Source organism: Clupea harengus, chromosome 7 (assembly GCF_900700415.2).
Source record: "Clupea harengus chromosome 7, Ch_v2.0.2, whole genome shotgun sequence".
Classification (NCBI taxonomy): Eukaryota; Metazoa; Chordata; class Actinopteri; order Clupeiformes; family Clupeidae; genus Clupea; species Clupea harengus.
The window spans coordinates 3,606,004-3,632,875 of record NC_045158.1 but is presented as its reverse complement, the minus strand read 5'-3'; the positions used below and the strand labels follow the sequence as shown (position 1 = coordinate 3,632,875).

General features: G+C 43.3%; 1 protein-coding gene across 1 annotated transcript; it reads left to right on the top strand.

Moving 5' to 3' along the window:
• Positions 1-6,135: 6,135 nt before the first annotated feature.
• On the top strand, positions 6,136-25,318 carry LOC105903584 (stromelysin-3-like; the record flags this gene model as incomplete). Its single annotated transcript, XM_031571176.2, has 8 exons — positions 6,136-6,416; positions 8,726-8,869; positions 14,590-14,723; positions 15,647-15,743; positions 15,944-16,076; positions 16,533-16,737; positions 21,128-21,391; positions 22,968-25,318. Coding segments are annotated over 8 exons (1,377 nt in total), but the record flags the coding sequence as incomplete, so codon positions are not given.
• Between the last annotated feature and the right edge of the window lie 1,554 nt (positions 25,319-26,872).

Below are 26,872 nucleotides of genomic sequence, written 5' to 3'. Positions count from 1 at the left end.
GTAACAGACAGTACTCAGGCCATAGGCATGCCACTGCCTTATAGAGTTAGGTATGTAGGTAGGTGTATTGCTGCACTGTAAACCCAAACAGTTCTACTAACTTATTAACATTATGTATTCAGTACTTAAAACCTGGTATTTAGTTGACCCAACTTTAAATGTATTAGTTTTCGGACAAGTGAAGACGTTTTAATTGTGTTGGAATGTATTTGTTTGAGTAAACATTGCCTGATAACTCATATTTTTTTAGTTTCATTCAAACGTGACGTCTGACGTCATCAACGTCGTTGCAGGACTAGTTCAGAACAGAATCAGAGATCTTGTGATGAGAGACGGAGACAGCAGACTTAATAATTGTATAGTATCAGTTAGACTTCTATAAGAATGTTCCTCCTGTAGAAGAGGAGTCGACCAACTTCGTAGGGTGACCATATTTGAGTTTGTGAAAAAGAGGACACTTCGTCGCGGGGAGGGGCGTGGTAGTGTGTAGCATACAGATGACCCCGCCCCCTCCCCCCGCGACGGAATTTTGACATCTTTTCCACATGCAGATGTCATGTGCTGTTGTAAACAATGGAACCAGTGGAAGCGGCACGGTGCTCAGTGTTGCCAGATTGGAAATGGTGAAGTATCGTATTAAATGCTCAAAATGATCGTCTTTGGAGGATAATTATCGTGCATCTGGCAACACTGAGAGGCCGGTCGACCAATGACAGTTCTCGCTACAGTCAGAGCTTGTGCTAGAAGGTGGAACGTAAGGGAGATACCCTTTCTTAAACTTGTAAGGGCGTAAAAACTAGTTTGTGAAGGACCCAGAGAAACACAAATATCCGACGAGGCAAAATCCCGGACGATTTTGCAATCACTGCCGGATGCATGTCCGGGTAAAAGAGGATGTCTGGTCACCCCACCAAAGGAGATATTTTAGTAATCCTGTCGCTGCTAAGCGTCCTTATCTGGTAAGTAAACAGTGTTTTTTAGGTGTTTGTTGCGACAAAATTGCGGGAGCAAGTGAAATTGCGATAAGAAGTGGCGAATTTCCCTCTTTGTAATTATTATTGAGTAATCATGTTTTGGCTGTCAAGTAGCAAGTTCAGTTGCACGACTGTTGGCGCTGGCGGCTAGGAAGCTAAAGAGCTAAAGAGCTAGTTAGTGGGTTATTTCCCCCCAAATATGTTCATGTGCAAAGTAAACAACAATCAATTGTTTTATGTTGAAAACAACTCATGTTCTACAGAAACACCATATCATTTATATCAGCATGCTAATGTTATATGTAACTTTTTAGCAGCTAGCTAGCTTCTATGTGTTTTAATGGATCTGATGGATAAAAGTGTTAGCAGCAAGCTAACAATAATGGTCGAGAACTTCAGTTAAGACCTACAATAATCTTTTTGACCAGACAGCATTCGTGTTGCATATAAACAACAAACCGATTTGATGTAGACATATAAGAAGAGGAGTCAACCAAAAGAGATATTTTTGTGTACAGGCAGAAGGCATCACGGACTGGCAAGACAGCAGAGGTGCTACGGGGGATCCTCGAGGCTTATGACCTTCAGGTATGTCTAGGATTAACTGCACAACAGTGATCACATTTTGTTTGTTACTGAAACTTTAATATTAGCTGATACTATGTATTATTAATTGCCAGTTTTTTTTGTAAGTGTTTCCATTGAAACTCTCCTGGTAATTGTATTGATGGTGTTTTGCAGGAGGAAGAGGAGCCAGATTTTGATGATGCTCCTGTTGCTCTCTTTACATCGGGTCCCGACCCCTTCAGCTGCAAGAAAAAACTCATGCACTCCTTAATATACGAACCTTTTTATGTTTCTGGATGACAACAAACCTCTGAAACCGTCCTTACTCACCTTAAAAAAATATTTGTTGAAATAAACGATTTGTTGTTGACTTTTTAACTTTGTAACGCTGTTCTTTAAAGCTTTGATGTAATCTTTTATTTTGTCAGTTGTTTTACAAGAAATTTAAATGATGTGATACCTCTTAAGTTTTTCTCATCTCACTCTTTTTAATAGAAATCTTACATAGATTTGAATGTTACTTGTAGAGTAACTTTCAGTTTAAAGTCAGTTTGTAAACAGAACCAGAAAATCAGATTATATGGTCAATGATTAAAAATAAGTAGTGCTCACTTAAAAAAAAGTTAGCTATTTAAGTATTACCTACTCAGAATAATCAAGTTGAACTCTTTCACCAATATTAAGTGCACTGAACTTGATTTTTAAGGCTTAAAACTTAATTTTATTTTGTGTTGTTGAGTGAAAATAATTTAGTACATAGAGGTTAAAAGATTTAAGTATAAAAATATTTGAATATAAGTTCATAGAACTTAAAAATTATGAAAACGATAACAAAATAAATCAGTATAGCCGATGTATCATTTTTAAGTTAAGTTTACTTAAAAATAATAATATATGTACTCAAATTTTATTATGTAATCGGTTACATCAAAAGTTTTAAGTACTCTGAACTTGTTCAGGTTTACAGTGTGTAATTGATCACTAGAATAGATCAATACCTTATAATTGATGGTAAGCACTAGAATAGATCAATTGCACAATATTTTCTGTTGCTTTGAAAAGGTGTTGACTGCTTCCTTCATTTTTTGATAGTGATATCAGTGTGATGTTGCCGTTATAGGCTATGTATAGGGCTCGTGGAATGAATGTGAGAATTGATACTGATTTAAAGATATTTTTTCTGTTCTAGCTCACTAACTAAACAAGTTAAGTTTGATCAGTTGGAATGTAGGATTCAGTTATGAGTAATACTTACTTAACAAACTGAGTTAAATAGATGGCTCCGGGATGCTTGATTGTAACGTAACGTTATTATAACTTTGTTATTAGTACATTAAACTAGGATTTTCCATTGCATTCAATTTGGGGTGTAAGTAGATTGAATTTAACCAACTTAATTTGCTCAACCAAGTGCATTACTTCAGAGGCATTTCCAGTTTTGGATGAGAACTACTTCATTGAACTCGCGGGACCTCATTCGTATATGTGAGCATTTAGTGGCTATTCGGAAATGTGCCGAGAAATGGCAGCAGAAATGGCCAGAAAGCGCAAAGCAGAGAATATGTACAGTACGCCGTCTGTAGCGGGAAAGGGTTAAGCGTCACGTGGTGACGGGTGATACTGTCACCCTGGCCCGTGAAGAGGGGGATAAGAGAGTAATTTGAGGAAAGAAAAGAGAAATCACAGCACATAAAAGTTCCACTCTTTTGATCTGGCGCTTTGCCTCTGCGCTAAAAGGTTTTGCCGTTTCTCTCCATAACGCACAGTTGACTTTCCTGTGTGGATCTCACTGCAGCAGGTAGCAGGCTTGGTCGGGTTCATCACGATGTGGGTCTCTTGGCTTCTCTCGAACACTTTTGCCCTTCATTTTTTCTTGTGCCTTGACTGCCTGCCAGTTGTGGAGAGAAGGGACATTGACAAACGCAAACACCCTGAGGTAAGTCAGATAGTCGTCGACCATGTTCGTGCGATTCTCGTGGTATTTGCAAACCGGTCTGAAAAGTGCTCAAGCTCTACTACACTTCGTTGCACTTTAAACAAGCGGTTGAATGATACCAAATAATGTACTAATAGTACCCAACACGAAAGTAAATGCATCACATTTAGTCGATTTGAGCGCATAACCAGTGCTTCAAACAGGGGAATAATAACTGCTGCATGGGGCTTCAAAGGATGTCTGTTGGTGTTGGAGATTGCATGCACGTTTGCGCTCAATATACATTACATAAATGATTGTCAACGAATCGCAAAGAGTGAGATGGCTGTAGGCTGTAGTTTCAAAGGACGTGGGTTTAGCGTATTTCCTAGTGATGCACTGAAGTACACGTCTGTTTTGTGTTGAAGCATTTCAATGAGAGTGGCAGAAAAGATTGCTTACTTAGATCCCAATTACATTTAAATCGACGAGGTACACAAGGTGGTCGATTTGACTGCTTCCGCCTGGAATACCGCCCCAGTCCTTTGTTGGCTACAGTCATTGTGCTCTTGTGGCTTGAGGAGGATTGTTCAAAGTGAGCACCAACCCTTCTAACGTCACGAAACTCAAATGTAACATAGTTTGTTTTGTGTCTGGTCTATGTGTGAAAACATTTATAATCTGCGCATTGGTCACTTTGTTCCCTGTTGTTAGTCACACGACAGTAAACTGATTCAGGAAAAAGTTGCCCCCGATGTCCATGGCATCTTGCCAGAAACTGTAGTCGGCTTTGTACTCGCACCGGCACATGCAAGCTATGAGACCGGTTTTAGAAACACCGCCTCAGGCCATGAAATGTTTTGAGGCTAATTTAAAGTGGAAAGTGTTTGGGCTAGTCTCCTCCGGGAGTGTGTTCCGTGTTTTTGCGTCATAGCCAAAGCTGTTCTGTTGGGTTTTTGTATGAACTTTAGGAACAATAGGTTTTCTTTCTTCTTCTTCACTAATGTGTGCCTACCAGGCCGTATATATTTACAACTATAATGGGTTTAAATCAGTCAACTATAATGGGTTTAAATCACTCAACTATAATGTTTTTAAATCAGTCAACTATAATAGGTTTAAATCAGTCAACTATAATGGTTGTTAAATCAGTCAACGATAATGATTTTAAATCCGTTTTTTGACACACAGCTAGCTTTTGCTAAGATCTGAGATGCCACAGCAGCTAGCTGAGTCACCTCATAATAAACCCTAACCCCAGACACAGCAGCCACCCCCCCCCCCCCCTCCCCGCCCCCCATGTGAGTATGAACAGGTCACACCAGGGGAACATGACATCATCTTATCAGCCCACTGTCCTGAAAAACAACAAGGAGCCCTGGAGACAAAAGAGTTTGTTTTTGAAGGAAGATGTGCATTTGAGAAGTCTATCTCAAGACCTTAAAGGGAGTTTGTGTGCGTATGTTTTTTTTCTTGTGTATGTATGCGTGTGTGTGTGTGTGTGTGTGTGTTAGTGTGAGTGTATGTATGTGTGTGTGTTTATGTATGCGTTGGTGTGAGTGTATGTATGTGTGTGTGTGTGTGTATGTATGCGTGTGTGTGTGTGTGTGTGTGTGTGTGCGCATGCTTGTGTCCCATGTGTTACTGTTGCTCTGGTTGATTTGAGGGCTTAAATGAAAACTGAAGAAAAGACATTTATCAGTGTCTCACCATGTCGCAGCTCTTAAGAGAGCATCTCACTGATCCTGCTGTTTTAAAGGTAATCTCACTGGTCCTGCTGTTTTAAAGATAATCTCACTAATCCTGCTGTTTTAAAGGTAATCTCACTGATCCTACTATCTCTTAAAGGTAATCTCACTAATCCTGCTGTTTTAAAGGTAATCTCACTAATCCTGCTGTTTTAAAGGTAATCTCACTGATCCTACTATCTCTTAAAGGTAATCTCCCTGATCCTACGATCTCTTAAAGGTAATACTCCCCTACATGTGATTGGCAGGATATGCTGAAACAGAGACAGCTTGAGCCCTGAGGACTTTAAGGAACGCAGAAATCAATTAAACTCTTCACAGCTTCTTTATGAGCAAAGCCGATGATGCACAAGCCCGCGTTACACAGGAGAAGACAGTTAGGAGGCAGCAGACACTGGCCCTACCCCAAAGCCTTTGGGAATGCAGAAGATGTCATGGTAACGCTGTGCTTCCTTTGGAGGCTGTCATGGTAACACTGGGCTTCCTTTGGAGGCTGTCATGGTAACGCTGTGCTTCCTTTGGAGACTGTCATGGTAACGCTGTGCTTCCTTTGGAGGCTGTCATGGTAAAGCTGTGCTTCCTTTGGAGGCTGTCATGGTAAAGCTGTGCTTCCTTTGGAGACTGTCATGGTAAAGCTATGCTTCCTTTGTAGGCTGTCATGGTAACGCTGTGCTTCCTTTGGAGGCTGTCATGGTAAAGCTGTGCTTCCTTTGGAGGCTGTCATGGTAACGCTGTGCTTCCTTTGGAGGCTGTCATGGTAACGCTGTGCCAATCTTTTTCTCAGTCGGTCACATGGCATCAGAGCTCCAGCACCTACAGCCTGAAGAAGAGAGGGCATGAGCCCCGCCCTCAGGACACGCTCGAGCCCCATCCTCAGGACACGCCCCACCCTCAGGACACGCTCAAGCCCCGCCCTCAGGACACGCCCCACCCTCAGGACACGCTCGAGCCCCACCCTCAGGACACGCTCAAGCCCCGCCCTCAGGACACGCCCCACCCTCAGGACACGCTCGAGCCCCATCCTCAGGACACGCTCAAGCCACCTGTCTGGAACAGCACCCCCCCCTGGAATGAGACGGGAGTCTTCAACCGCCCGCGATGTGGCGTACCAGACTACCCAACACACCAGGGGGCGATCAAGAGTAGAAGACACCGGCAGAAACGTTTTGTCCTCTTTGGAGGCCGCTGGGAGAAGACTGATCTCACCTACAAGTAAGAGTATCGTGTCCATACCCTGTGTGTGTGCGTGTGAGGGGGGGTGTGGGGGGGGATTGTTCTAAAACTACAAAGATAGATTCCCAGGGAGTGCATACTGATGTTCTATTGGCATTGGGATATGTACCCCACAATAACTACATTTTACGGAGCAATACTATTTGATTTTTAGAGAAGTATGTTTTACAGTGACTTGAAGTGGTGAAAGTTCACTTCATTGCTCAAGGGGAAGACATGTAGTGGTCCTAGTATCCATCATGTGTAGTGGTCCTAGTATTCATCATGTGTAGTGGTCCTAGTATTCATCATGTGTAGTGGTCCTAGTGTCCATCATGTGTAGTGGTCCTAGTATTCATCATGTGTAGTGGTCCTAGTATTCATCATGTGTAGTGGTCCTAGTGTCCATCATCATGTGTAGTGGTCCTAGTATCCATCATGTGTAGTGGTCCTAGTATCCATCATGTGTAGTGGTCCTAGTGTCCATCATGTGTAGTGGTCCTAGTATTCATCATGTGTAGTGGTCCTAGTGTCCATCATGTGTAGTGGTCCTAGTATTCATCATGTGTAGTGGTCCTAGTGTCCATCATGTGTAGTGGTCCTAGTGTCCATCATGTGTAGTGGTCCTAGTGTCCATCATGTGTAGTGGTCCTAGTATCCATCATGTGTAGTGGTCCTAGTGTCCATCATGTGTAGTGGTCCTAGTATTCATCATGTGTAGTGGTCCTAGTGTCCATCATCATGTGTAGTGGTCCTAGTATCCATCATGTGTAGTGGTCCTAGTATCCATCATGTGTAGTGTACTGGTCTGTTTACCGCAAATTCCCGACTATTAACTTCATCATATACAGTATAAACTGCATGACAGTATTTTATGTAATTGTATGATCTCATCTTATGTGTTTTCAGTGGTGCAAGCACTATTATCCAGTTAAAAAGTTGTATGAAGTAAGGATGGGCTTTTCAAGCAAAAATACTAAACGCCCTCCCCGCACACACACACACACACACACAGACAAATACCCCATTCCACTCACAGTGAAAACCATTTCTTAAGTGTAGGGATGTACCGATACCACTTTTTTGCAAACTGATACGAATACGAGTATTTTGATTTGTGTACTTGCCGATACCGAATACCGATACTTCTTAGATTTGGTCTCCATGAAAGTGCAATTCATTTGGAGGTAGATTTTATTTTATCCACTGCAGATTATGTCAAGCCTATAGTACAAAATTAAAAGAAGGCTATCCCAAGCCAAAAATAAACAGAGCTTTCTGGTTTTAACAAAAAAAAAAGCCTTCAAAGAGACAATGTCATCACATTAGACAAAATGCAAATATAACCAGATAAAGGCAATTTAATTAGCTGCATAGTTAACAACGCAGTCTACTTAACAAAAAGTGAACAGAACTATTACTGGATTAGCACAGTAGCACATTTAAGTTACAAAAGGATCAAAAGAGTCACCTGCTCAAGTACACAAACAATCACTTAACCCAGGGGTTTTCAACTGGTTTTGTCCTAGGGACCACCATTCTGACTAGAAAGTAATTTGCGGCCCACTGATGTGCCTGCATGCGCGTTGGTGTTTGTAACCGCCGCCGCCACGCCCCCTCCCCCTGCACAGATATTCTGCATATAACACAATATTCAAGAGTAATCTGGAAATGTGTTGAAAAATCAAAACGAATTTATAAAAAACTGATCAACATAGGCTCATGTCGCGGACCCCCTGCAATGCTGTCGCGGACCACTAGGGGGCCACGGACCCCCTGTTGAAAACCCCTGACTTAACCTATGTGGCACTATTAGTCTTTCTCTCTACCTCTCTCTCTGTGTGTGTGTGTGTGTGTGTGCGCGCGTTTTTTTCTTTTGCAAGACGGCAGTTAAGGTTGGTTGCTCCGGTCTTGCCCCACTAGCATCAGTGAACTCTGTGTACTTAGCACTATGGTGCGTCTTCAGATGTTTAATCAAATTACTTGTGTTAAACGAAGTACTTTCCTTTCCGCCCCTCGACACCGTAGCAGTGCAGATCTTACACTGTGCCTTACTCCTGTCGTCGCAAATAAGCTACTTACTAGTCCAGCAGAGAGTACCCAGGCGGCTTCCAGAAACCTACATAAGGCAGTGATATGTTTACGGACCCTGGTATGGCAATGGCACAGAGGCCATTCTCCATATTAAACGTCATTGTAGCGCCCCAATTTTTTTTAAGCTGTTATTTTAAGGTAAAATAGCTAATCCTAACCCTAACCCTGTTGCAATGTGTGTGTGTGTGTGTGTGTGTGTGTGTCTGTGTGTCCAGGATAATGCGCTTCCCCTGGCAGATGACGGAGGAGAAGGTGCGACGGGTGCTGCAGGAGGCTCTGAGGGTCTGGAGTGACGTCACTCCACTGACCTTCTCCGAGGTGCACACCACAGAGGCAGACATCGTCATCGACTTCAACAGGTGAGGGTTAGACATCGTCATCGACTTCAACAGGTGAGGGTTAGACATCGTCATCGACTTCAACAGGTGAGGGTTGGGGTTAGTATGTCCTACCTCGGACCTCCACAGTCTTTGGAAAACTGGTTTAGGCTGAGATATCAGTAAAGCTACTTCAGGTCTAAATTAATTCAGACACTAGCTAGGGTTAGCATTAGCCTACCCCATCGCCAATGTAAAGCAATGTAGAAATTATGTAGAAAATCTATAGATAGATCAACAATGCAGCAATGTGATATTAATGTGGTCATTATAAAGGTCCAATAATGTGATATTAATGTGGTCATTATAAAGGTCCAATAATGTGATATTAATGTGGTCATTATAAAGGTCCAATAATGTGATATTAATGTGGTCATTATAAAGGTCCAATAATGTGATATTAATGTGGTCGTTATAAAGGTCCAATAATGTGATATTAATGTGGTCATTATAAAGGTCCAATAATGTGATATTAATGTGGTCATTATAAAGGTCCAATAATGTGATATTAATGTGGTCATTATAAAGGTCCAATAATGTGATATTAATGTGGTCATTATCCACATAAAGGTCCAATAATGTGATATTAATGTGGTCATTATCCACATAAAGGTCCAATCATGTTTCACAGTCATAGTAGGCCTGCAGGGTGGGCGTGCTGAGAGACCTAACCCATAGTAGGCTCTGAGGGTTAGAGTTAGAGTTACCCCACACCCCACACACACACACATTTTACATTTACATTTAGTCATTTAGCAGATGCTTTTGTCCAAAACGACGTACAAGGGAGAGAACAGTCTAGCTAAGAGCAATAAAAAGCATGGTGTAACAATAAATACTACTTTACATGAGAATTAGAAAAACAACGACCTAGAAAAAAGGAAAAAGAAGTGCAGGAATGTAACTGCTGAAGTGCAAGTTAAGCGCTAGTCAGGTGCCAGTTAGGAGGGGAGGTGCTCTCTGAAGAGTTGGGTCTTCAAAAGCTTCTTGAAGGTAGAGAGGGACGCCCCTGCTCTGGTAGTACTAGGCAGTTCGTTCCACCAACGTGGAACTACAAATGAGAATAGTCTGGATTGCCGTGCTTGCACGGACGGCAGTGCCAAACGACGCTCACTAGACGAGCGCAGCGTCCTGAGTGTAACATTTGCCCTTACAAGAGCATTTAGGTATGTGGGAGCAGAACCAGTAAGCACTCTGTAGGCAAGCATAAGTGACTTGAACTTAATGCGAGCAGCTACTGGCAGCCAGTGGAGCTCAATGAGTAGCGGGGTGACGTGTGCCCTTTTCGGTTGGTTGAACACCAGACGCGCCGCCGCGTCCCCTTACAAAAAACAGTAAATACAACCTGTGACGCACGTCTAACGCCAGGTGTGCGCTGACAGATTGCACGCCGCACTTGGGAACCGTAAAGGACTTCCTACAAGCGCAACGCACGCACTGCCTGCTGACCACACCTGTAAGACCGTAAAAACAAGGCACATCTTTCTAACCCCAGGTGTGCGCTAACCACACCTGTAAAGCTACAGTACAACGCATTTAACCCCAGGTGTCCGCTGACTGAACTTGTAAAGCTACAGTACGACGCATTTAACCCCAGGTGTCCGCTGACCGAACCTGTAAAGCTACAGTACGACGCATTTAACCCCAGGTGCCCGCTGACCGAACCTGTAAAGCTACAGTACAACGCATTTAACCCCAGGTGTCCGCTGACCGAACCTGTAAAGCTACAGTACAACGCATTTAACCCCAGATGTCCGCTGACCAAACCTGTAAAGCTTTATTTTAACGCAGACCAACGTGACGGGGCAGTAGCACCACGGCATCTGGCTTAATGCCATTGATACAGCTTAAAGTTCTTTCCGTAACACAACTATGTGCTGTCCAGTCACGACACCTGTGGTAAGGGTGTGGAACACTGCTTTGTCCTGTGAAGACAAAAAAAACCAGAGTTAACTTCTACAAAACAATAACAGATACTGGTAGGTTGTCAGACTAGAGAGAAAATAGAAACTACTTACAGTGGAACGTTGTTTGTGATCTGCAGCAATCACTGCAACGCGCGTATTCCCAATCTACAAGAAAGAATGGGCTAATGAATGAACAGCCATTCAACAGTGCTACTCGGGGCGTGGCAGAGCAGGACCAGAGCTACGGTGGCTGCTGGGAGACAGGACCGTAATTCTGCCGGTTACATTTGCAAGATGGCGCTTAATGTTCTGGTTTGAGCGCTCATCTTGCCCATTGCTCTGTGTTAGGCTGAAGTTACAGCATGCTCTATCCCAAAGGTTTCAAAAAGAGCTTTGTTACAGTCATTAACAAACTCTCTTCCCATATCAGTGATAATTTTTTTTGACACCACCCTGTGCCAAAACAGTTTGTGTCACCATAAGTCCTACCCCTGGACCGTTCTTGCCTCTCAGAGGCCTAGCCATGACCCACTTGGAGAACAAATCAGTAAAACGTATGATATGGGTGTAACCCTTGGATGTCGTTTTGAGCGGCCCAATTAAATCAACTCCCATGACCTGCCAGGGACCCTGGACCTTAATAGGGTGTAGCATAGGTGCTACAGTCTTAATTCTGTCATGCCTCTGACATGGCTCACAGGAACCAACCCAATCCTCTACATCATTTTTCAAAGTCAGCCAATAAAAATTCTGCACTGCCTTCTGTGCAGTCTTCTGTACACCAGGGTGCTCTCCAGTGGCTATGTCATGGAAAAAGGGGTCCGGGTGATGTAATAATGGCTTCGAACGACTCTTGAGTGACAGTTGCTATACCAACGCTAGCATTACGTCACCGGACACTTTTTTGGAAGTGACAGACTTGCGCTGCATTAAATACCTCAATAACGCAATTTACCCCAGAGCATCTCCCATTATACTTCTCTACCTGAGACCAGCTTGCCTGTATTTGACCTGCCATAAACCAAGCAAAACAACCATGTGCTTGATGTTTGACTGTGTTAGAAAAGTTGTTGACTCGCTAGTTAGTTATAGTATCAAAGTAATCAAATTTCAGGTTTGCGCTAGCATCTTGTTAGCGATTAGCAATTCCTTTGTTGTGTTGCTCTAAGAAAGTCCTTAATGTGTTGTGATATTTAGACATATCTGACGGCACCCACAATTACATTTTCACAAAACAGGGAATTGTTTGCAGCACCTTTAACTGTGGAGCACAACGAAGTAATTGCTAATCGCTAACGAGATGCTAGCGGCGAAACCTGTTGAAATTTGCTACAGGATACCTGCAAGGCAGGTGTAGCTAAAACTACAGCTTAGTCTTTTAATATTGTGCCTAAAAGGACACTATGTAACCCGGACACTTTTTGGCTATCAGTCAGATAGTCTCAAGAGTTGTTCGAAAGCCATCAGCTGCTTTTTAGTCGCTTAATATTGGCTGCCAGTCAGTGTAAGTAAGCACATAGGGTTAGCCACTAACATCTCGTTAGCGATTAGCAATTCCCCCGTTGTGCAACAATCTTAAGCGACAAAAAAGTAGCTGATGTCTTTCGAACGACTTGAGACTCACTGACTGATAGCCAAAAGGCGTCTGGGTTACGTATTGTCTGTTTAGGCACAATATTAAGCGATTAAAAAGTAGCTGATGGCTTTCGAACGACTCTTGAGACTCACTGACTGATAGGCAAAAGGGGTCCGGGTTACGTAATGCTAGCGTTGGTATAGCAACTGTCACTCAAGAGTCGTTCGAAAGCCATTGGGACCCCTTTTCGCAGCCGGACACCTTTTTCCATGACAGCTGCACTGTCATTGCACTCATACAGTTAACATAGTACAACTTACCCATATCTAACACATACTGCTTTGCTGCTCTACCGACAGAAGACATCTGTATCCTACTACTCCCTAGTTGGTGGGAACCATTTGCAAGGTAATAAAATATAGCGTCCAGACGTGCAAAACTCTCCATCTCTCAAGGATGTCTAAATATAACACAATATGTCACTTACACTTCACTAACACACAAAACACAACGTAGCACACTGTCACAAACGAGAAGAGGGAGAGAGAACATGACAGCATTAGTTTTGTGAACACATAGAAAGTCTGTAAATGTTCATGTATATGTCTGTAAATGTACATGTACATGTATATAAAAACATGAGATTTTAATCCCTGATGGCTGCATTTAACGTGCTAAATGTCATCCATAAAGTTTTGGTGCGCAGCGCAACCTAGCGCTTTATTTTCCCTCAGGTAAGGTAAGGCACTACCCAAAACCGTTTGACAGCAGGCTATGCTACAATGTACAATGTCATTAACACATCGTGAAAAAAGAGCAAAAACATCGAAACTATTGCAATAGCACCGGGAGATTTAAATCCCTGATCGCTGCATTTAACGTGACTGATTTGTGCCAAATGTCATCCATGCGCACTGACCAGAAGACAGGCTATGCTACTGTGGGCTAACATTACTTGTAAAAAAAATGTCACAAAATTAAAAGTGAAGGTCCTCTATTTAATAGCATGGTAACTAAGCATATAGCCATACTAAAGGGAAGGCTCGCTGTTGGCGACTTGTAACATTACCTGAGGTTATTTGTAATGCAAGTAAATCAACTTACCTTAGCTGGATGGGGGATGTGTAATCTGCTGATGAAGTTTAGGTAACTTCAACAGAGGCTTTTGTCTTCAGGTCTTGAAGTTTTCAAGTCTTCCAAACTTAGTCAGCTTGCATAAATTACTGTCATTTAAGCTAACCAATGAACAATTTTTTTACAAAAACCTATCGATTGTGTATGTATGTGTGTTTGTAAGAGTGCTAGCGTGAGCTAACCAAACAGTACAGTAGCTAGTTAGCTAGCGTAGCCATGTCAGTTATCAGACCGTGTCAAACATCGGCCATTCAGTTAAACAATAAAAATGCTGAATTAAATAATGGATTAACAATCGATATGCTCAGTTTACTAATGGATTAACATGACAACGTGAACGTTTGCCGATAACACACGCTGTCCGATAATTAACACTGTTATGATAGGTAGTTAGCCTATGTAAGATACTGTAATGTAAGCTAACCAATTAAATAACTTTCACACAAAAAAAAACATCGATTATGTGTGTTTGTCATGAGTAACATATATCCTTTATCGATCACTCTCAGTTTATGTTATTTAACGCTACAGATTACACCTACCACACGTGTAATTCAGTTGCTATTAATGTTGAACAGCAACGTTAAACGTGAGACCACATTAAATGTCAGGCAAACGACGTTGCAGCTCAGCGGGAAAAGTAGAGGTCCTGGTATTAGCCAATCATTTCTCCGTTCCTGCCTGGTAACTAATCTTAACCAATCAACATTCTAGAATTACATCCGTATGCGGATCGTTTTTGAGTCAACCCTTCGTCTACTTACAGCATCTTCTCTGAGGGTTAGACATCTTCATCTTCTCTGAGGGTTAGACATCTTCTCTGAGGCATCTGCCTAATGACGGGCTTGTCAACACTGGCCACCTTCTGATCTCAAATATTGGCATGGCGATAACCTGACCTTTGACCTCCTCTACAGATATTGGCATGGCGATAACCTGCCCTTTGACCTCCTCTACAGATACTGGCATGGCGATAACCTGCCCTTTGACCTCCTCTAGAGATACTGGCATGGCGATAACCTGCCCTTTGACCTCCTCTACAGATACTGGCATGGCGATAACCTGCCCTTTGACCTCCTCTACAGATACTGGCATGGCGATAACCTGCCCTTTGATGGTCCTGGTGGGATTCTTGCCCATGCTTTCTTTCCTCGGACTCACCGGGCAGGAGACATCCATTTTGACTACGATGAGTCCTGGACTATAGGCAATGAGATGGGTAGGAGCTACGCGTCTTTCTTCACCCGCTTCACTAGCATCTCTGAGCTACGCTTCTTTCTCTGAGACACAAGTATCAACAATGAGATGGGTAGGAGCTCTCCCTGAGTATCAACAATGAGATGGGTAGGAGCTCTCCCTGAGTATCAACAATGAGATGGTTAGGAGCTCTCCCTGAGTATCAACAATGAGATGGGTAGGAGCTCTCCCTGAGTATCAACAATGAGATGAGTAGGAGCTCTCCCTGAGTATCAACAATGAGATGAGTAGGAGCTCTCCCTGAGTATCAACAATGAGATGGTTAGGAGCTCTCCCTGAGTATCAACAATGAGATGGGTAGGAGCTCTCCCTGAGTATCAACAATGAGATGGGTAGGAGCTCTCCCTGAGTATCAACAATGAGATGGTTAGGAGCTCTCCCTGAGTATCAACAATGAGATGGGTAGGAGCTCTCCCTGAGTATCAACAATGAGATGGGTAGGAGCTCTCCCTGAGTATCAACAATGAGATGGGTAGGAGCTCTCCCTGAGCTATGCGTCTTTCTTTACTAACTTCACTAGCATCTCTGAGACTCTGAGAGTATCAACAATGCTTAGCCCACCACCTAACCCTAACCCACCATACAGAGTAACCCTAACCCTAAACCAAGATGATAAAAAATGGGACACACCTGAGCTAAATTACCTGGCGGCTCCAGAAACTCCATAGTGTTACTTTAAGCTAAAAGCAAAGTAACAAAATGTGAAAAAAGTGAAGGGGTCTTAATACTTTCTAACTGCAATATATGTCTCATATTATGGGTTATTATGGGATTGCATTGTATGTCACATTGCTCCTGTTATTCTGGAATTGAGTGTTTATTTGTGATTGGGTGATTATCTTATTATGCCATATCACTTTGAATGCCTCTCTGTGGTCCCTGCAGGCACAGACCTCCTGCAGGTAGCCGCTCATGAGTTTGGCCATGTGTTGGGTCTGCAGCACTCTCTGGAGCCGGGAGCCATCATGTCACCTTTCTACAGGTCGGCTTTCTTTTATTCAGGAAGGCATTTCTGGCCTTGTGTTAAATCTTATGTTAAAATGTTAAATTTCAATTATGCTTATGTTAACTAATTTTTATTTTATTGTGTTATTATAGTTAGTTTCTAATATGTTGGCACTCTGAGATTCTTCTGAATGAAGAGTGCATTACAATTTAAATGAATTATTATTATTATTACAGTTTCTCTTATCCACTGGAGCTCAGTGAGGATGACAAGCAAGGCATCCAATACCTGTACGGCCCTCGGCCACAGGCTCCGCCTCCACCTCCACCACCAGGAAATACAGAGACCAATGAGATCACTCCTCAGATGGTAAAGTGTATGTAGTAATAAAGATCATATTGAAATGATGCACTTATAATAACTTTACATACATACATACATTTACATACTTTACAATACATGTTAAAACTCATGAAGTTGTAATAACATCATCACATACAATTCACTGAGGAACGTACCACTGCTTAGTGGGCTTTCTTTCCGCATGTACAAATGCCTTAAAGACTTTAATACATATATTTACGCTCAAACTCAAGTCTAATGTATACCTTCTGACAATAATCCATTCACTCATTTCTCTCTCAAAAATGTCCATGTTGTATTTGTTTAAAGAGTACAGTATATTGATGTAAAAGTGTTACTGCTTAAATAAAGGAGAGGTAAATCTCTCTCTCTGTCTGTCTCTTCTCCAAGTCTTTTTCACCCTTCATCTCACATCTTTGCCTCTCTCTGTAAATTCCCATTCTCTTGTTTCTGTGCTTACAGCCGGATGCGTGCCACACGGACTTTGATGCAGTGTCAGTGATTCGTGGGGAGCTGTTTTTCTTTAAGGACAGCTACACCTGGCGCATCAGAGACGGCCGTCTGCAGGAGGGGTACCCCGCCCTGGCCTCCAGGCACTGGAGAGGGATCCCCCAGCGCATCGACGCCGCGTTCGAAGACAAAACTGGCAATATATGGTTCTTCCAGGGTGGGTGCTGGTGTGCTTGTGGTTGGGTGTTTGGGTGGTTGGGTGGTGTGTGTGGTGGCTGATCCCCCAGCGCATCGACGCCGCGTTCGAAGACAAAACTGGCAATATATGGTCAGGGTTCATACACATTTTGACCAATGGATTTCCATGACTTTTCCATGACTTTAAACCAAATTTCCATGACCAAACATTTTGTGATAAAATGTAGTATTTAAACTAACAATGAGAATTCCAAAGCATACAATATACAAAAATATGCAGTTTAAGCTCTGTGTCATAAACTTAGTGCATTTTGTTAGCATTTTAATATGCTTCCATAGGCCATTGAATGCTGGGCGTGTACAAAAATCCCACATTTTCAAAGACTAATTTTGAGAAAATGAGGCAGAACACCATCACAAATGTTTGATATGTTAAGAACAAATATCTAATCTTTCCAAAACAGTTAGTTTCATGTTGGTAGCTCCTCTCATCACATAGGGACAGTTCTTTTTTACAGAGCACACATAGGAAGGTCTGTATATAATATCAAGTCTCTAGCTTTAACATTGAGCTTTCCACAGGCCTTCAAAGATGCTGCCACAAAGCGTAGAGTAAAACTTTTGCGCAAATTCAAGCACCCCGAATACTATGATATACCCAAGCCACAACCTGGAAGTCCATATTCTTCAAGTAATGGTAGCTGATTTTAAGACTAGAAAGTTTGAAGGAGCTAGCTTAAATACTTTTCTAGTTATAGCAATTTGAAAATGGTTCTTCAGAAAACGCTGCTAAAAAAAGCGTCTGAAAATGCACATAACTTAGTTGCTAAAACATTTTGTTTGTGACAAAACTATTGGGAGTAGAGAGCTAATATTTCGGACTATACCTATTAAGAAGTGTATGAACATCCTTGAATTTTTTCAGCCAAATCTGAGATGGTCGAGTGGGGAGATTTTTTTTAATTTGGTCGTTTGGCATGGAGTGTTGCAATCTGGCTATCGGGGAACATTTGTCGAAAGAGCAGGCTGGCATCTTCGGATGATTCAAAAGAATAATGCGAATTGGCCACGTTCAGTGCCCACATTACCTCCGCAGTTAGGACATTTTTTGTTACAGAATCGATTATCGACGCCTGCTTGGTAGCCGACAAGAGAGACGTGCTGCTTGGCGTAGCAGTTGCCCTCGCTGTGGTGATAGGGGTTGCTGAAGCTTCGCTAGTAGCAGCGCTCTGTTTGCTTCCTTTGGCATGGCTCGTTAATGGTTAATGCCGGCTCTCCCATGTTTGAAATGTCGAATGTTTTGCCACCACACAACCTACATTTTGCTCGTCCCGGGTCTTCGTCTGTTTTAACCCATGACATGTACTTTTCCATTTGTAGCCTAGCATGGTTAAATCTACACTTCCCGGACATTATCCCGTCCGCTTCCCTAAGTTACTGTTGCTATGGCCACCAAACTTTTCAGTTAGTATGAGAGCGTATGCCTGCTTATATTTTGAGCGTATTTCTTTTAAAAGCATATTAATTATTTAAAACTCAGCGTAAATAACCTTGAACAAATTTCCATGACTTTTCCAGGTTTTTCATGACCGTACAAACCCTGTATGGTTCTTCCAGGGTGGGTGCTGGTGTGCTTGTGTGTGTGGTGGTTGGGTGGGTGTGTGGTTGATTCCCCAGCGCATCGACGCCGCCTTCGAAGACAAAACTGGCAATATATGGTTCTTCCAGGGTGGGTGCTGGTGTGCTTGTGTGTGTGGTGGTTGGGTGGGTGGTGGTTTGTGTGGTGGATGGGTGGTGTGTGTGGTGGTTGGGTTGTGTGTGTGGTGGTCGAGTGGGTGCCGGTGTGCTTGTGTGGGTGGATGGTGGTGTGTGGGGCTGGTTGGGTGGGTGGTGTGTGTGGTGGTTGGGTGGGTGGTGTGTGTGGTGGTTGAGTGAGTGGGTGGTGTGTGTGGTGGTTGGGTGTGTGGTTGGATATGCTTGTGTGTGTGGTGGTTGAGTGGGTGGGTGATTGAGTGGGTGGGTGGGTGCCGGTGTGCTTGTGTGTGGTGGTTGAGTGGGTGGTGAGTGTGGTGGATGGTTGGTTGTGTGTGTGTGGTTGTGTGTGTGTGTGGTTGGATGTGTGTGTGGTGGTTGAGTTGGTGCATGATCTGATACATTAAAGATACCTATGAAGCAACTGATAATGCGATATGATCCAATACATTAAAGATACATATGAAGCAGCTTCTAATGCGATATGATCCAATACATTAAAGATACATATGAAGCAACTACTAATGATATGATTTCCACTTTTTCAAAACTCTTCACACAGTGGGCTTTACAGACACACACCTCAGCATATCAGTTCACCTTTGGTGCAAAATGCACTACAACCACCAAAACACTTCAGACTTCACACACACACACACACACACACACACACACACACACACACACACACACACACACACACACACACACACACCAAAACACTTCAGACTTCACCCAAAATGCACTACAGCCACCAAAACACTTCAGACTTCACACACACACCAAAACACTTCATACTTCACCCATAAGTGACTCATGAAGAAAGAAAAGTGTCTGTACACTCTTTTGTACTATAGTATACCACAGAAGATTTAGCATGGAACTGTCTTGAGGCATATAGCTGAATTTCACATTTACTGTATTTTATTTTATATTACAATATGTACGAGGTGTAATACGTTTTTCTCTTCTTTTACAATGCAACACTAAACTGTCCAAAAATAGAGGATACAGCAACACATAATATATGCATTTTGCAATGCTTCAAGTTGTCTGTCTTTTTTTTTAGTTCATTTTACATTGAGTGATAAAGTAGTTTAATGGGAGAGAGCATATGCTATAGTTATGGCAGCATGAGTCACTGTTGGGTGAAGTATGAAGTGTTTTGGTGGTTGTAGTGCAATTTGCGTGTGTTTGTGTGTTTGTCTGGTGTGTGTGGCTAGGTGGGTGGTGGGTGGCTGGTGTATGTGGGTGGTGGTGGTTGAGTGGCTGGTGTGTGTGGGTGGTGGTGGTGGTGGTGTGTGTTTGTCTCGGGAGGACAGGAACAGGCAGGTCTGGGAAGAAGGAGTTGCATGGAGGCTGGTGTGTGTGTGGTTGAGTGGGTTATGGAGGCTGGTGTGTGTGTGTGTGTGTGGTTGAGTGGGTTATGGAGGCTGGTTGTGTGTGTGTGTGTGGCTGATTGAGTGGGTTATGGAGGCTGGTGTGTGTGTGTTTGACTGGGTTATGGAGGCTGGTGTGTGTGTGTGTGTGTGTTTGAGTGGGTTATGGAGGCTGGTTGTGTGTGTGTGTGTGTGTGTGTGTGTATGTGTGTGTGTGGCTGATTGAGTGGGTTATGGAGGCTGGTGTCTGTGTGTTTGAGTGGGTTATGGAGGCTGGTGTGTGTGTGTTTGAGTGGGTTATGGAGGCTGGTGTGTGTGTGTGTGGGTTATGGAGGCTGGTGTGTGTGTGTGTGTGTGTGTGTGTGTGTGTGGTTGATTGAGGGGGTTATGGAGGCTGTGCCCTCAATGACCCATGTCTTTGTTTACTCTTCCAGCTGTGAGCCTTTCGTGAGACATGACCAGACAAGACTGCAGGAAGCCTGCGTGCACACACACACACACACACACACACACACACACACACACACACACACACACACACACACACACACACAGAACACATACAAAAACACTCAGACACAAATACACACAGTTCACACTGCACACATACATCCTGTACACATATAATTTCCCGTCATAATTGTTTCCACCACTAGAGGGTGCTGCCCCTCAACATTTTTGTCATTGTTCCTTCTATAGATGTGGTTTCTGAGCATCACAGCTATGTTATTGAATTAAGTGAATTAAGTGAAGCCATTCAGATCTGATGGAACTCAACAACTCCAAGCTGTTTCCTGACTCAGTGAATATGATTGTATGTCAGCAGTATGACATTGCCACCACAATGTCATAACGACTAATGTGTTCGTATAGTTTGACACCCCCTCCATAACTACTGATGTGTTTGTATAATTTGAACCCCCCTCCTATAATTATGGATGTGTTTGTATAGTTTGCCCCCCCCCCCCCCCCCCCCCCCTATAACTACTGATGTGTTTGTATGACCCCCCCCCCCCCTCCTATAAATACTGATGTGTTTGTACAATTTGAACCCCCCTCCTATAATTATCGATGTGTTTGTATAGTTTGCCCCCCCCCCCCCCCCAAACCTACTAATGTGTTTGTATGACCCTCCACACATCAGGACAACTTGCACAAGTGTGTGACCCCTAAATCTTAAGTGTGTGAGCCCTAAATCATAAGTGTGTGACCTCCAAATCTTCTCTTCTCTCCCTTCTCTTGTCCACCTCTCCTTCCTCCTTCCCTTCTGTCCCCTAGACCACAGCTACTGGGTGTTTGATGCCGAGCAGCAGATCACAGGCCCAGACTGGCTGCAGAGTCTGGGTTTACCCGTGTCCCCCATCCAGGCGGCGCTGCGCTGGAGGGAGGGGGCTGAACAGCACACCTACTTCTTCCGCTCCGGGAGCTACTGGCGGTTCAACCCGCTTCAGAACCTAGTGGACCCAGCCTACCCCCGCAGCACCAGCCGTGATTGGCCCGGCGTCCCTGATGACATAGACGCTGCGTTCCAGGATCAGTATGGTACATGAGTAAATGAGTATGTGTGTAAACAAGTGTGTGTGTAAACGAGTGTGTGTGTAAATGAGTATGTAAGTAAACGACTATGTGTGTAAACGAGTGTGTGTGTAAATGAGTGTGTGTGTGTGTAAACGAGTGTGTGTGTAAACGAGTGTGTGTGTAAATGAGTATGTGTGTAAATGAGTGTGTGTGTAAATTAGTACATGAGTATGTGTGTAATTCTGATGACGTAGATGCAGGGTTCCAGGATCAGTATGGTACATGTCTGCATTGGGTTAGGGTTGCTTACATGAAATACGTAAATAGTAAGTAATACTGAAACATCAAAACACCAATGAGCAAAAGGCAACAGGGTTAACCCTCACCCTTACACAGCTCTACCCCATAGCATTTACCCTAACCCTTACCCAGCAGACTACAGCTCTCTACCCCATAGCAGACCACAGCTCTCTACCCCATAGCATTTACTAACCCAGCTAAATGAAATGAAGGTTAAAAATCAATCAGCAACATAGCAGATGCTAGCATACATGTGGTAAATGTACATAATACATACAAACATAATATGGTATATACATGATACATACAAAATTGGTTGTGGAAAAGGTGGGGACAGAGCATTCAGGTATTGTATAACAGCTTAGTGGATATACTGTACAGTGCAATTATTTACATTGCAGGAAAATGCTAGCACAGAGTATGGGGGTAGAATAAGTGCATGACAGTATGGTGGGGATGGGTATGTTTAGGCTGAGGGTTTCTGCAAGTAGATCAGGTGGAGAGACTACAGCAGCATCCCAAAGCGAAGATAGTCTAGACTAGGAGGGGAAGAAAGAAACAAAGTGAGTGGGTAGAGTTCAGCTGCCAATATGCGTAGATGTACTTGATGGAAATGGTGATGAGTGTGTGTGTGTGTGTGTGTGTGTATTATGTACTTGATGGATATGGTGATGAGGAACAGTGTTTCCACATCCATCAGCATTTGCGAGCAAAAGTCACACTATGAGAGAGACAACATTTTGTTATTAGATATCAATTCCAAAGTACGAGGACTTCAAATTATGTGAATTTAAATTCAGGTCTTGGGAAAATACCTAAGTTGGCGAGGGAAATTGTAGCTACTCCACTTCCACGTAATGTGCTGCGGGGGATGTGGCAGTTAACATGACTTGGAGGGGTGGACTCATTTAAGGAATTCATCTGGTTTTAGCGAGGTTTCGGTTAGGAAAAGTATTTGAATGTGGTTGTCTGTTATCAGCTCATTTATAAGTGCAGCTTTTGATGTTAAGGACCGTATGTTAATAAGGCCCAGCTTTAGGTCTTAATGAGTATGTATAAATGAGTATGTAGGTATAGGGCGACAGTGATACAGGAGGTAGAGAAGTCGTAGTAATCAGTAATCAGAAATCAGAAGGTTGCTCCTTGAGCAAGACACTGAACCCCTAATTGCTCCTGATGTGCGGTGTGCCATCAGTGTAAATGTAAAATGTGTATACATCCTTGTAAGTCGCTTTGGATAAAAGCGTCTGCTAAATGACTAAATGTAAATGAGTATGTGTATAAATGTTTGGCTCTGCAGGATATGCCCTCTTCATCAGCAGACGGCACTACTGGAAGGTTGACCCTGTGAACAGGAGGGTTCTTGAGGGCTATCCCCGCCCGGTTGGCATGGATTTCTTTGGCTGCAGTGCGTCTTAAGGTTCCCCCGCTGCCCGAATGAGACGGAGCCGTCGGTGCCAAGGATTATTTACAAGCCTGCTATCACACCTACCCTGAGTTCTTTTTAAAGAGGGACTCAACTCTTATCTCCTGTTAGCCATGTCATTTTCCTCTCAACAGTTTAATGAGTTCTGGATTAATGAATAATATTTTTCTAATAAGTACATTAAGTAATAAGCTACATTTAACATTTACACCTGCCTTCACACCAAGTTCCAATGGACATTTACACCTGCCTGCCTTTACTCCAAGTTCATTTACACCTGCCTTTACACCAAGTTCCAATGGACTTCGTAGCATAATCTCCTTCTTCTCAGGAATCCAGTGAATTACGTACCTGAGGGGAAGCATGTGGAAATGTGGCGGTGCCTAACCCTGACCCCTAACCCCTAACCCTGTATGTATGTGCAATTTCCAGGTTGGGTTGTGTTTCTGAAGTGAAAGGTTCCCTCTCTAAATCATCTTGCAATCACCCAGTCAGATGGTTTACTGACAAACGCAGCCTCAAATGAGGTAACAGGAGGGCCTTCCCTCTCCTCAGCGGTGCTAAACTACACCTACACCTCCACCAGTACTACTGCAAGCAGGAGGGCCTCAACTACACCTCCACCTACACCAGTACTACTGCAGGCAGGAGGGCCTGACCTCTCCTCAGCGGTGCTAAACTACACCTCCACCTCCACCAGTACTACTGCAGGCAGGAGGGCCTACACCTACACCAGTACTACTGCAGGCAGGAGGGCCTTCCCTCTCCTCAGCGGTGCTAAACTACACCTCCACCTCCACCAGTACTACTGCAGGCAGGAGGGCCTACACCTACACCAGTACTACTGCAGGCAGGAGGGCCTTCCCTCTCCTCAGCGGTGCTAAACTACACCTCCACCTCCACCAGTACTACTGCAGACAGGAGGGCCTGCCCTCTCCTCAGTGGTGCTAAACTACACCTACACCTCCACCTACACCAGTACTACTGTAGGCAGGAGGGCCTGCCCCTCTCCTCAACGGTGCTAAACTCTTCCTAATAACCAGGGACTCCACAGGTGATTTATCCAGGTGGATTTCTGCTTCTCATCAAGGAAGATAACTCAGTGCTTAGTTAACCCTAGTTAACCCCAACTCTTTTAACCGTTTCTTGTTGGGCAACACATTATTTGTTGTTCACAAAAACGAGTGAAAACACAATGAAAACAGAAACTGCTCTACCTGATTCCAGATTAGAGCCTTGGTGTGTCTTTAACCTCTGACCCCTAAGCCTGTTAACCTCTGACCCTTAACCCTGTCAACCTCTTCTGTGGGCTTAAACCACTTCTGTTAACCTCTGCTGTGGGTTTAAACCACTTCCATGAGTTTAAATCAATTATATTGTGTAACTTGTCCAATGCAGTCAGTGAATTACTGAAGTCATTTTGTCAATTTGTAAACATCAGTTTATAGTTGTGCACCTCTGTTCATATTATATTTCAATACAATACATTTTAAATATCTTCTTATGACTGAAGTTAGTATAATACACACAGTGTGCTTGTGACAGTAGGTTATTAGAGGTCATTAGAATGGGCCGCTGTCCTCAGGCTGTAACCTGGGTTACCCTAACCCCGACCCCTACCCCTGCTCGGAGGACACGTGAGCCTCATGTCTCAACTGATTGTGGTTCTGTATCTTTAACATGTGCAGAGTGTCACCAAGCAACTGCTGCTGGTTCTCAGTGCTGGCCACTGATAGCATTTTATACCTTCAGCTCCAGTTCCCATGTGTGTGTGTGTGTGTGTGTGGTCTGTTCTTTACCTTCAGCACCACTCCAGTTCCCTGTCTGTTCTTTACCTTCAGCTCCAGTTCCCTGTCTGTTCTTCATCACACTGACCTCCACACCAGTTCCCGTGTGTGTGTGTGTGCGTGTGGTCTGTTCTTCACCTTCAGTTCCCTGTCTCTTCTTCATCACACTGACCTCCACACGACACTAATTCATTTTGGTTGAAGTTTAGCTTTTGTTTAAAAAAAAACAATTCATTTATTTCTGTGGGATATGAAATGGGGTGTTCAATAGCAAATACATGTGTGTGTGTGTGTGTGTGTCTGTTTGTGTGTGTGTGTATGCTTCTGTTCTTACTAAGGATAAACATTTAAATGGTGGTTTCAACTTATTTCATATTTACTATGTAAATACAAATGTATTTTTCTGTACTGCATTTTGGTACAAATAAAATATTTACACTGTAAAGACATAGCACCAGCGTCAGCATGTGTGTGTGAGTGTATGTGTTTGTGTGAGTGTGTGTGCCCGTGTGTGTGTTTGAACTACAGTCGAACCAGTCCTGGACCTTTTAAGTGAGGTCTTTTTGGCGGACCTCACTTTTTCTTTCTTGTAATGGTATTATTAAGCCATAAGACAAGCAAACTTAAAGTTTTTCAACTTTTTGAAAATGACCTCAGTTTGAATGGAAACACAGTCATTCACACACCTTCACACATATTTCACTCTAGAGCTCCCCCTGTGCAGGTACTGCAAAGACTCATTTGTAGTTTTTCTATAGGATATTCGTAACTAGAGTACGTTTCTAAATTATGGAGGAAACTTTTTGGAGGGAAATTGTTACAGTGGAGGGTGGGAAGTTTGCAGCTTGCTGGAGTACATGAGATGGAGTTTGAATTTGAACAAGAATTGGAATAGCCTAAGCCAGGCGGTTTAGGGCACGGGCGAACCGGGCAGCCGCCCCGGGGGGCACTTTTTCATGACATGTGGGGGCCGGCACGAGCACTTAAAAAAATAATAATAATCATCTGGGCCGCAAAGCGGTTTTCTATTATCTATCACAGGGGTTTTCAACCGGGGGTCCGTGGCCCCCTGGTGGTCTGCGGCGGCATTGCAGGGGGTCCGCGACATGAGCCTATGTTGATCAGTTCACCATTGAATTTTTTTATTTGTATAAATTCGCTTTGATATTTCAACACATTTCCAGATTATCGTGAAAAATATCTAAAATAAGAAAAACATGTCAATCTAAATAGTCTGAATAGCCAAGTCGCATTGCCTGAAAAATACCGATGTAGACCCATATTCAGCAAAGAAATTACATTGACAAGTGCTACAGGCGGAATATCTGTGCAAAGGGAGGGGGCGTGGCGGTGGCGGTTAGTGATTTACCCTGATAATTTCACATATTTAAGTGTTATAGGCAGAATATCTGTGCAGGGGGAGGGGGCGTGGTGGTGGCAGTTACAAACATGCACGCTCAGGCACATCAGTGGGCCGCAAATTACTTTCTAGTCAGAATGGTGGTCCCTGGGACAAAACCAGTTGAAAACCCCTGATCTATCATATCACTGTGTGGGGAATTGGCAAATTGGCGCCCCCTGCTAGCTAAGAAGGTGCCGCAGATCCTGTCTAAGAAGGGGGAAGGGGCGCGGGGGACAGTTCACCTCTGGGTCTCCCAAATGGAACTTGTTAGGTTGGAATTTTCCTCTGCTAAAGTAATCTACTAAGCATACATGATTATAGGCATACTCATGATTCACTTTATTGTCATTGACAGTACCGGCTTACTTTCACCGCTGATGTTATGCTAGGCTTAGGCAAGTTATCTCTGGTTAAAACTAGCTAACGTTAGCTATTCACTAGCTGCGCTAGCTAGCTAGACAGTTATCGTAACGGTGTTAATTATCGGACTGCGTGTTTACGGCAAACGTTCACGTTGTCATGTTAATCCATTGTTAAACTGAATATATCGATTGTAAATCCATTATTAAATTTGATTGTTTAACAGAATG